General features: G+C 32.9%; 1 protein-coding gene across 5 annotated transcripts in view; it reads left to right on the top strand.

Moving 5' to 3' along the window:
• Positions 1–12,099, top strand: part of cher (filamin A protein cher) — a 149,266-nt gene that overhangs the window by 61,720 nt on the left and 75,447 nt on the right. For 3 of the 5 annotated variants that reach the window (XM_088227135.1, XM_088227146.1, XM_088227155.1), the window contains exon 2: positions 4,048–4,293. The exons of 1 other annotated variant lie outside the window; for it this stretch is intronic. In XM_088227135.1, the coding sequence (XP_088083261.1) occupies positions 4,146–4,293 (148 nt within the window). In that variant the 5' untranslated portion in view covers positions 4,048–4,145. Of the gene's footprint in view, positions 1–3,988; positions 4,294–12,099 lie in introns of all 5 variants that reach the window. One more of the 5 variants, XM_088227161.1, reaches the window with a different exon arrangement.

Below are 12,099 nucleotides of genomic sequence, written 5' to 3'. Positions count from 1 at the left end.
AAATTGCAGAAGATTAAAAAATTTGAATAAATCGTATTTCTAATATTTCTGTTTTAAATTTTTTTTTATTTTTTAAAAGAATCCATTAGGAATAAGAAATATTGTAAGGTTTAGTCATGTTTTGTCTCACCTGGTTAGTGTAGTCATCAAGTGCTTTTTCTGGTATTTTAAATTTGTCTCGAAATTTGTTATTTCGAGACCGCATAAAAAGATCGTACAGCCTGTTCTCATAGAAATTAATACTGCGTATAAGTGGTGGACATTTCTGTCACATATGATTGATTGACGACCAGCTTTGAGATTGCCAATTTCTGTTTTGTCGCAAAATAAGATTTTTGTATCGTTTGAGATTTTTTGTGGCGTTAGTGACAAGCCATACATCCGTGGTCTGATCAGCGCGTTTGCCTACCACGCAAGGGTCTCAGGTTCGACTCCCGACATGGTTGACATGAAATAATAATTTACATTTTCTTTTCCATTTTTTTTTTTTTGCACTGCAACAGGCCAGGAGGCCTAATTACAGTGGTGAATTACATCACAGAGCACCCAGGCTTGAGAAAAATCACATTTTAATTTTTGTGTTCTCACCGGGAATCGAACCCGGAACCTTCCGTGCGTGAATCAAGCGTCTTGACCACTACACCACGGAGGCCGCCAATAATTGTTAGTTGTCACAAGATTTTATCACCTGTGAAACTGCCCGTTATATGTCATGACGCTAGAAACTTCTACGTACTTCGCATGTTTACTCGCAATATTCAATCCCAGAATTATAGCGTGTTAAACAGCAAATAAAATGGCTTAAGATTTGGCACAATAATTATTTTACAAGAAACTGCACAAGATCTTGCGTCTTGCACCATTCTCTGACCCATGCAAAACGAGCTTTCTAGTTTAAATTGGACAAAACGTTCTTCGTTTAAAAATGATCAAATGTTCTTAGTTCAAAGATGAAAAAACATTTTTAGACCGAAGATGACAAACGATAGGGAAATATCACGTTTTTAAAAAATAATCAGGGTCTATGAAAAACTGTCGAGTAAAAAAATAGTAGCATAAAAAATAATTTTAAATTTGTAATTTTGAACTCCCGCAAAAACGGTCATTCCATTGGCCACACCCCTAATACGTCACGATTCATGTTAATTTTCAATTTTGTTCCAAACCGTTTGATTTTTTTTAGAACATCGTCATGAATCTTGACGTCATAATTATCAATGCCAAACATGTCGCGTTTTTCTAGTGACAATTTTTTTTAATATTTATTTTATAAAGTTATATTTTATGAAAATCTTCCCCACAATATCCACATTGATTTCGAAAATACAAATAATTTTTCTCAATCCATTTCTAATATTTTAATCGGTATTCGTAGTATGTGATATTTCCCCATTGTTAGTCCGAAAATGACAAACAATTGAACGTAGTTATGCCGAAAGCAGCCAGTCCACTATTTTGAAAAAATGAGATATTGATGTTATCGGGTGCAGTAAGTTCAATTCTATGTCCTGCTATAAACAGCCAGACCGCTTTCATACAAAACATTGTTTAAACCACCTTTTGAAAATGGTGTCCGATCACAAAAACGGCATTTCTCAATTTGCAGAAAACACCCACAGCACTAGAAAAATCTTAACGAATTTTAAAAATTATTAAAACTGGTCAAACATATAAGTAGATTCTTGTTTGAAATATTAAAAAAACGAATATATTCATTGTTTATCATTTGTTAAAGTAAAAAACATTCCAACTGTGGTGTAGATTTATTTGTTCACTCATTTCACAAAGGTGCTATTATCTCAGTTTCACTTTCCTATGGCTGGCTGCTTTCTGCGTAACTACGCTCAATTTTTAGTCCGAAGATGACAAAAAATTTTAAGTTCAAACATGACTGGAAGTAAATATGTTTAGTCATTTAATGTACGATGTTGATTTAATTTATCTAATTTAGGGCGATTATGCTTTTTAATTATACATTATGTATTAGGTGTTAACATAAGTTTTGTCAGTTTTTTTCAAATGAAGAGAACAAAGTGAGACAATAAGAAATTTGACAATAATGTATTCCCCTTCATTATTAAATTTTATTACTCAATAATTCATGGCGTATTTACCGTACACTGCGCAAATATCGCGAGCAGCTTCGGCAGCTTTATTTCCTTAATTGAACGGGAACCGAAAGAGGTGTCTAAAATAGTCACTATCATCTATCATCTATCTTGACATTCCACTTCGAAGGCTTGTAATCAAATAAAATAATATGTGAAACGTAAAGGCAAACACAGCATCTTGTAAGGCAGATTTTTTTCTTTTGAATGACGTATAATTTTTATCATTTTGTTTCACTTTTGGTGCTCGTTTTTAAATTTGAAAAAAAAGGACACAAATTATGTTAACACCAATATACAGGGGTCGGCACTCGAAGTGAAAATTCTGTATATTTGCATTTTTTTTTTTTAATTTAAAAACTTCAGTATATCGTAAAAAAAATATATATTGTTCAATGTAGTTACTTTTAGCGCATATAAATCATCGAGTCTGTCCAAGAAGGCTTCACACGCTCCACGAATGGGGGCTGATGATATTTTGTCCCATTCTCTGCGAAGAGCAATCTTTAAGGAGTCGACCGTCTCATATTTTTTAGCTGATACTTTGGCCTCTAGAATGGCCCATATGGAAGAGTCCATTGAGTTTAAGTCCGAAGTATATGGAGGCCACTGTTTTGATGAAATGAAGCTGGGAATTTTTTCTTGTAAAAAACATTGGGTTTCACGGGCTTTGTGGAATGGTGCTGAGTCTTGTTGAAACGTCCAATGGTTTCTACCGATTTTTTTACGTGCCCAAGATAACAACGCATCATTTAAAATCTTTTCATTGTAGATTTCCTAATTTACCTTTACGCCCTGTTCAATGAAAACGAGTGGTAAGCGTCCTGTGGCAGTTACCGCAGCCCAAACCACCACTGATGCAGGCGCTTGCTTTTGCGGAGCAATTCGCTGGTCTTAATTGTCTTTTAATTTGCACTGTAACCATACACGATCGTTTTGTTTGTTTGCATATTGCTGAACCGACCAAATCTTCTAGCTCGCCACCAACGTGCAAGTTTTTAAACACCTTTGCTCTAGCTAGGTGAACTGCCTTTTGTGCTGGCGTTAAATCTTGCACTTTTTGTATTTTGTAGGACTTTAATCGTAGTTAATTTTTAAATATGCGCCCCATGCTACAAACAGAAACGTTGAGATTTTTCGCCAATTCACCTTTTGAACCATTTCTGTCGATGTTGCTGTTTTTGGATGTCCACCTCAATGACGTTATATACAAACATTTTGTTCTCATGTAAATGGCGTAGTTAATCAATAATGGCTGGTTGCGAATTTCCAGCCAAATACAGAGCAATAACATTGATGCGTTTGAATTCCATTTAGATAACTTTTCTTAACTGAGACGTAAAATGATACGCTTAGGTAGAATTATTAACAATATAACAGACTGACACGTGTCAAAACATGAGCGCACTGTCATTAGCCGTTTGGTTGCTACATCAGCGTGAAGTTGGTAACACTTCGAGCGCCTACCCCGTATTATATTTTTTTAATAAATGCCGCTGGTCGGTCGGAAGAAATTGCCGCATGGCTTTAAATTCGTAAATATACAAAAAACAGGATTAAACTCAAAGTAAAATACGGTAAATTCTCGTATAAAAATTCAAACAAATCGTCATGATTGTAGAACAATGACGCATGTGATTTTTTTAGCTTTTCAGCCTTTCATTAGAACAGTTTATTTTTTTTTGACACTGTGTCACAATTTCTTGGGCTGTGTCATTTGATACATGGGTTAGCTATTTTATTTTACTTTAATTATTTTCAAACCTGGAATATAACGCCTTTGATGTGTTAAAGTAGTTATGTTTAGAATTTTACAAAAAACTTGTACTTTTTTTATGAAATTTATAAAAAAAAAAAAAAAAAAATGTCGTCTTTTCAAGATCAACGTCGTTGTTCTACGACCACGGCGTAGTTATCAAAAACATCATTCATTTCACAGGATATTTTTGATATAAAGTGCGATTTTTTAAATCATTTTTATTGAGTGAGTGAAACGTTTGTGCGTGACAAAGATGCTAAGTCCCTGACACTATTAAGATGAAGACTAGCGGGTGTCCCGAAGAGCCGATGAGTACAGATAGACCCTGTGACCTAGCCATTGACCTCTCCTGTCAGGAAGACATGCTCTTAGTAACTATTCACATCGAAGATGGGGGGAGATCATACACACAGCCACCGATATGGGGTAAGATAAAATATTATAAATAACAAATAGATTCATAGTTTTACTGCACAATACTGCATTTTTAATTTATTCATCGGCCAATGCCTTTTATCCTACAAATTTTTACTCAGAACAAAACATGTCTAGCATTTTTTTTACAAAAAAAGTACATGTAAGTCCCGACAAACCGCTTTTCAAGCGACGGGGAACTTCACCCCTACGGGAAATTAGTTACAGTAAATGTTTTCTTGCGCGCGGTAAAAAATAGAATATTAAATTGTGCGGCAAGGTTTTTGAAAATGAAGGAGAAAATATTTTGATAAAAACAAACTACTGTGTACGACGTCACTAGTTCGTATGAATCAACCAACGATAAGAGAGTTATGCAAGATTACCGGTTCGCTTACCGTCAACTTACCAATGTGCAGATCTGATCGAGAATAAGCGGAAGAGAACCTCTGACGTCGCATGCGGAGTTATTTCCGAAATACAAACTTTAAAAAATCATAGCGCTGATAATACGATATGTTAGAAAAAAATAATTGGCTTACTTTGATAGTTTATAAACAATTTTTTTTTTTTTTTTAATTTTAATTGCATTTGAAGCTTTTTTATTCTTTAAAATTTTCAATTTACACTATTTCTCGCACAGTTTTCTGTAATTTTAAATTTTAAAATCATATCTTACACCCTTATTAAAAAATATTTGAAATATACATATAAAGATTGACTTTTAAGGATAGATAGAGAAAAAAATTCAAAAAAGTGGTAACGAGTTAAGGAATTTTTAAAATAAATTCTTCTATATCATGTTATTATAAGGTTGGTATGATGAAAGTTATGCAAAACGGAAATATGATGATTTTCCAACGGGCAGATAAAGTTTTTTGAAATTTTTACTTAACTTATGTATAAATATAGAATCTATCAAAATACAGAAAAATTACAATATTTAAAACATTTTTTTTTTTTTTTTATAGATTTTTTTTTAAATCAGAAAAATTGTTATTAATATTTAATTTTTATAATATAACTAAAGCGAAATTTCAATATTATAATTGACCATTCCATGTCCGCTGAAACGTGTTATCTGCGTTGATCATTTTAATGCGGTTTAAAAAAAGCTTTCAACACAATAATATATTTTTTGCACGAAATTTATCAGCTTTAAAATCAGAACGGCATCGTTTATGCTCTGCCATCTATGTTTCTTAGCAGGTATTATTGGCACAACTTACAATCACGCTGGTTTGGACCTTAGCTAAAGGAAAATGACTGGGAAGAGATGGCGTAGGTACATTTTCATTGTGAATGAAAATAAATTCTACTTTTACTCGCATACTTTCGCTTTGAACTTTAAAATTGTCGATTGAGTCGATTGTCAATGTGGTAGCGTCGTGGACTCAGTGGTCAGAGGCCCGAGGTTCGAAACTAACTTTTTCACAAACTGATTCCCATTTTTAGGCACGGCGGGACTTTTTGAAAAATATCCCAATATCGATATATGAAATATATAAGAACGCAAATATATTTTTTTTAAATAAAAAAAAATATATCAATAAAAAAAATATGGGTAAGCACCTGTAATATATATTTTTAAAAAAAAACATTGGTTATGTACCTTTTTTCTCTTTATTTTTTATATGATCGTAACCACATATACATAATGTTAAATGGTATTTACAACTACGTAAGATTATTATGTTCAAGTTAATTTACACGCCGACAAGCCATTGGTAAATATCTTTAGTGTGTAAAAAACTCACGGCTCTAGGGCCATAATACATTAAGAAAATACAAAAATATGTTTTAATAAAGAAACGTCAGACCGCGTTCCCTCTTAAGGATAATACGATAGAGATTGTTTATTTGAATTTGTTTCTATTAATTTATTAAATAATTATAAATAAAAAAGCAGATTTGTTTGGCTTCTTTTTGTTTATGAATGGCATACACCTTTTTTACATTTTAATAAACAAACATTTATGTTTTAATATTAGCATTTTTTCTATATTATGCATATATCTTTTATTATATATAATTTAAAGACAAAGACTACACAAATATCACCCTATCAGATTTAAAATTTACACTAAAAATCCATTATGTAACTTGGTAGACATTATAATAATAAATATGTCCATCCCCCTTTCCCTCCTTATCCTCTCTTCAAGCATCCTTGTCCTAATCCTGCCTAATTTATAATAATTTACTGTTATTATAAATTAGGCAGGATTAAAAAAAAAAAAACACTTTTATTATTGAATTTACGAGTACATAAAAATAACATTTTTATATGTTTAAACTTATATGCATTTATTTAATATGTAATATATTTTCTTTACTAACTTTGTATACTTTGTGGAAATCTGTTATTAGTTCTGAGTTTATACACTATATCTGTTTGTTTACTATAAATATGTATGTAGAACTGTTATTTTCTAAAATGAAATAAAATATCGTATTCCTCCAATAGCCTTAGATATTTTTAAGAAATATATACCTACACAAGTTATGGAAATATTTTCGTTTGTGTGGCAATTTATTATTGTATTTATTGGTGACATTAATTTATTTATTTACGGACGTATTATGTAATGAATGTGTTTGTTTTAGATTGTTGCAAAAATAAATTTTGATTTCCTAGCTATACCTTAACTAATAAACAATTTATATACAAAAAATAATTTAAAAAACAATACATTGTTATAAAATCCAGACGCCTTCCGACGACACTCTATTAACCTATATATATGTTTGTTTTAACAAAAATCATCGCCATCCCACGAAACGATACGATAGACCTAGCAACTCTTATCTCTGCGGGCAACTCATAAAACATCTTACATCCTTTATGACAACATATTGTTTTGAGTTGCCTGGATTCTTGTTTTGGGGAGTCTGAAACGTTCACCTGTCCTCGTAGGATAGCGATGAATTTCGTAATTACGCTGAACATCACAAAACATGTATTCGGGCAATAATTTATTTTTTAATTTATTGAATTATTTTTTAATTTAAAATTAATCTTCAGTTCAAAGTTCAGTACCGTCAAAATATGACGAATGTTTGTATATCTGTTGGGTCTGTATCTATTAAATCCATTTAACAATGGTTAATACATTTCTTTATAATATATACAGGTACAATTGAAATAAAATACAATTAAATAAAATTAAAGCTAGCACAATAAAATATTTTTGTTACACAAAGGTAAGTTGATCAGACTTACGCTTCAGGTATCTAGGGACTATGAAATATTCTAGTGTAAAAATACCTATTAAAATAAATATTAAAAACAAATATATATATGTACTGTATTTAGTAGCCTTACGTGTCGTGTACAAGGCTAGGGTACTAGGAAAAAATAGTTTTTGTTTGTCTTGGAAACGGGATGTTCGATCACTGATTTTGGTTTATTACCTCTATGAGTCCAATCACCATTGTTGCAAAGTTCAAGAACAATGGCGCGTGACTACTTTTAACTACAGTGTGGATATCTGTTAAGGACATTCCATCTTTCCTACATTTTGCTTCAAGATGAATTATTATTATTATTATGGATAACTTATATAGCGCCATTTTCGTAATAAAATACCTCAAGGGCGCTTTACATGGTGATTCTATTGTTAAGTCAATTTAATTGAAGCTTTTAAATTTGTAATTTAATAAAAATAATTTATTTTGTTGTCACGTGCTACGGATTTATTCAAATTATTTAGAGAACAAGTGGGTTTTAACTTTTTTCCGAAACATCACCTCACTTTCACAGCCTCGCACCTCTGCTGGGAGAGCATTCCATGCCATAGGGCCTGCGACCGCAAATGCGCGTTCACTAAATTTAGTGCGCTGTTTGCGTAGAGGTATAATAACTTTTCCTCTCGCCGTAGACGTAGCTGATCTAAGCGTGAGACGTCTGTCAGCTAGTTCATATGGAATGCATAGTTCCCTTAGATATTCCGGAGCCGAGTTGTGCAGTGACTTATACATAAGCCAACAGAGTTTGTATTCGACCCTCTGTGGAAAACGTAGCCAGTGTAGTTCCCGAAGTAGTGGAGTGATATGACTGAACTTAGAGATTCCGAAAATAAGTCTCGCTGCGGCATTCAATACAGATTGTAGGCGAGTCATTTTGTTCATTGGTAGTATGGTTCTATGCAGGTGCATAGATACCATTACAATAATCGACTCTAGACACTACAAACGCATTTATTCATTGACGGGCGGCATCAACCGGCAAATTTTTGCGTATGCATTTAATTTGTCTCAGCTGGTAGAAGCATGAACTTATCGTTCTACTAATTTGAGCGTCAAGAGATAGGTCAGAATTGAGTAAAACTCCCAGTAGTTTAACGGTGGGTAAAGCGGTACTCCCTACATTGGGTAGAGCTGTATCCTGGATCAAATTCTGTCGTATGGCTGAAGCCACCCACAGTTGTTCAGTTTTTGATGGGTTTAATGTTAGTCTATTTTCAGCCATCCAGTTTCCTATTTTCTTGATGCATCCATCAATTAAATTGACAAGCACAATTCTCTCGCCTGGTTTGCAATAAAAAAAAATATAGCGTTGTAAACTGAAAAATGGGCACTAAAATAACAGATGTTCGATACTCAATGAAGAAATATCATCGCATGGACAATAGTCATCATTCCTTAATTTAAACCAATATAGGCAACTTTTCATGGCTCCGTGTCCGGTAAAAATTTGGGTCGTTTCGAAAGTACTTTGGTGATGATGACGGAAGCTTGCTGCCTCAGCCAGCGCTGGGAAAAACATTTAAGTGATTTTACCTGTAGAAGAAGCGCGGCAATGATCCTCCCAACGCTGCTGCGTATTTTGTTTTATACAGCGTTTAGCAAAGCTAAGGTGAAATTCTGAGAAGAAAGGTGCCGTTCTTTTACAAGTTGCAAAATAAATATTTCATGTCAACCATGTCAAGAATCGAACCATTGCATGGTAGGCAAACGCGCTGACCACTACACCACGAGAGCGATAATAATAATAATTAAATAATAATTTCTTGTAAAAAAAAAAAAAAAAATTGTCATGTGTAAAAAATAAAATCAGCACATGACTTTTTAATGTAAAAAAACACTGCCTGTTAATTTAAAATTCTAATTTGTTTATTGAACAAAAATTAGAAATGCAAAGTACTACTGTCAAATTCCGTATTTAATGACAGACAGGTGTGTCCAAATATATTAATTTTATGAGCAATTTATTTTGGAACGTTATTTAGCTCTACACTGCACGAATTTATACAAACATTCATGTGTCAAATGGACGCAAACATAACTAATGCATTCGTGCGACAATTTTGTCTGACGGTGGGATTAGATAAACATTTCGAACGCTAAACCAAACATGCTTGTATTTCAGTAATTTCATAACTACATTTTAAAATTTTAAATACAGTTTTTTTTTCGTATGACTAGGTTGACAGTATGAATATTTAAGTTTAAAAAAAAAAATTCGTTTGTTGTAAAAGGTTCCCTGATTACTCCACAACGCAGTCATAATCAGGTCATGGAAAATGTAATGAAAAATTATATAACAAATTACCACAGGGATTGATAACATTTAAGAGAAGGAAATATGGAAGTCTAGGCATTTACAGGGCTTATGGCCTGTCATCGGCTGGTTTAAGTGGATAACTAATAACTGTACCTACCTAATATTTAGTTTTTTTTATGGAGGGCTGCGGATTACTTCGTATGGATCCGCCGGCGAAAGGATTTTTTAGTTCGATTAAACAAAAAACTTTTTTTTATTTTTTTATTATTTCATTATTATTGTGATATTTTGTTTATTTTTTACGCGTTGAATGATACGGAGTGGCTATTTCAATGTACGCTTTTTTTTCTCTTTTTTTGACATTATATTTAATAATGAATAGAAAACTATAATTGGCCTATAATTTTGGTTTATTTGTAGATATTTTTTTTTTGTTGTAATGGCTGTTGTTTTCTTTTCATAAATAAATAAATAATGTAGTTCCCTATGCGTCACTTGGTGCGGGTACGGATTTGACGATGATGATGAAGGGCCACTAAGCCGATCAACACTGCCAAATTTTAAAGCCTTGTAGTTAACTCTTTTGTTTATATGAAATAGTTGGTTTGACTTGCCATAGTTTTGTTGTAAGGTTACGTAAAATTAATGGATGATTCACTTACATTGTTTTGAGGTTTTAATTGATAAAATATAAATACAAGATCATACAAAAAGCGATTAAATTAAGTACAACACCGAACGAATTAACCGTGACTCAAATTTATATTAAGTGGGTATTTTAAGGTCTTAGAAAGAGCAAAACGCAACAGGAACTGGAGTCAACGAGGGACACGGAGAATCTGAAGTACCTCGACCATGTCAAAGTCATGCAGTTCCAGTCTAAGCCTTACGCTTGGTGTTGCAAGCGGTTAAAATGCAGCGTGTGAGTGCCCATACTCAACCTTTTCTCATCAAAACAGCTTTTTTATGTATTAGCTGTGTTTGTGGCCGCCACTGCACCGCTGTCATAATATTGTAATTATTTCTAGGGAATCGATTGCACGATACAAAATATCATCAACATCTTGAAATAGAATTGTAAAAAAGCTAATTACTTTTTTTTAAGGCGGCCTACGTGGTGTAGTGGTCAAGACGCTTGACTCACACACGGATGGTTCCGGGTTCGATTCCCGGTGAGAACACAAAAAATTGAATTGGATTTTTCTTAAGCCTGGGTGTTCTGTGATGTAATTCACAACTGTAATTAGGCATCCTGGCCCATTGTTGTGCAAAAAATAAAATAAAATAAAACGTAACAAAAAAACTAACTAAAAGATTTTTAGTTCGCAATTTATAAAAATGACGTCATGTTAATGTCAGTAAATAGTTTTTACACTTTACCTAACATATTTGTCCGAATAAAGCTAAAACAGCGCGTCTAGGTAAGATAAACTAAATAAAAAATAAATCAAAAGTCTCTACGTTCCACGGTAAATTACCATCATTTATGAAAATTATCGTAAAATTACGGCGTCTTCTGGTAAAATTACGTAATTTTACATTCATAGTCGTGATGCAAAAACTAAGAGTTATTGTTCCATATATCTGGCCTTGTACGACGAATATTCTCCCTCGAAGGCTTCAATGCGGCTGAACAGTATTCCTTATTGGCCATCAAGCCTGCTGGAAGAAACTCGTGGGCGCAGCACAATGATAATCGAAGAAAAGTGTCAACATCCTTGATGTTTTGCGACTTTGGCGTGGTTTTTTGGGTTTGGTTCAGTTGGCAAGTGCTACTACGAAGATTGTTGACTTGTTTCCGCGTCGTATCCGAACACCCACGTTTAATCATTCGTAATGATGCGCTGAACGGCTATCGTCCATAGAAAGCATCTTTCAGCGACAGATTTGCGTTGATATATTTGAAGAAAATTAAAACAACTTCGCACAACACACATAAGATCAACTTGTTTACCCTGCTGCGCTTAAAATTATCAAGTATGTCTATAAAGCAAACCCACGTAAACAATGGAGGCGGATTCTTTTTATAAATGACATTTTTTTCAAAACAATTATCAAATTCCCTACCATCAAACATTAAACCGGCTTTCTACACAACTAATAATATTGGAACATTGTTAAAAAATCACAAAGACAAAGTCCATAAATATAATAAATCTGGAATATACCAATTAAATTGTAATGATTGCGATTCAATCTACATTGGAAAAACTAAAAGAAACTTTAATATTAGAGTAAAAAAACACTTAAGAAGCTTAAATAATAATCATTTTTCTGAATTCGCAAATCATCTAATAGAAAATAATCATAAC

This window comes from Micrasema longulum, unplaced genomic scaffold (assembly GCF_059751315.1).
Source record: "Micrasema longulum isolate JH-2025_06_02 unplaced genomic scaffold, ASM5975131v1 h1tg000041l, whole genome shotgun sequence".
In the NCBI taxonomy this organism is placed as follows: Eukaryota; Metazoa; Arthropoda; class Insecta; order Trichoptera; family Brachycentridae; genus Micrasema; species Micrasema longulum.
This window is presented reverse-complemented; position numbering and strand designations above follow the sequence as displayed.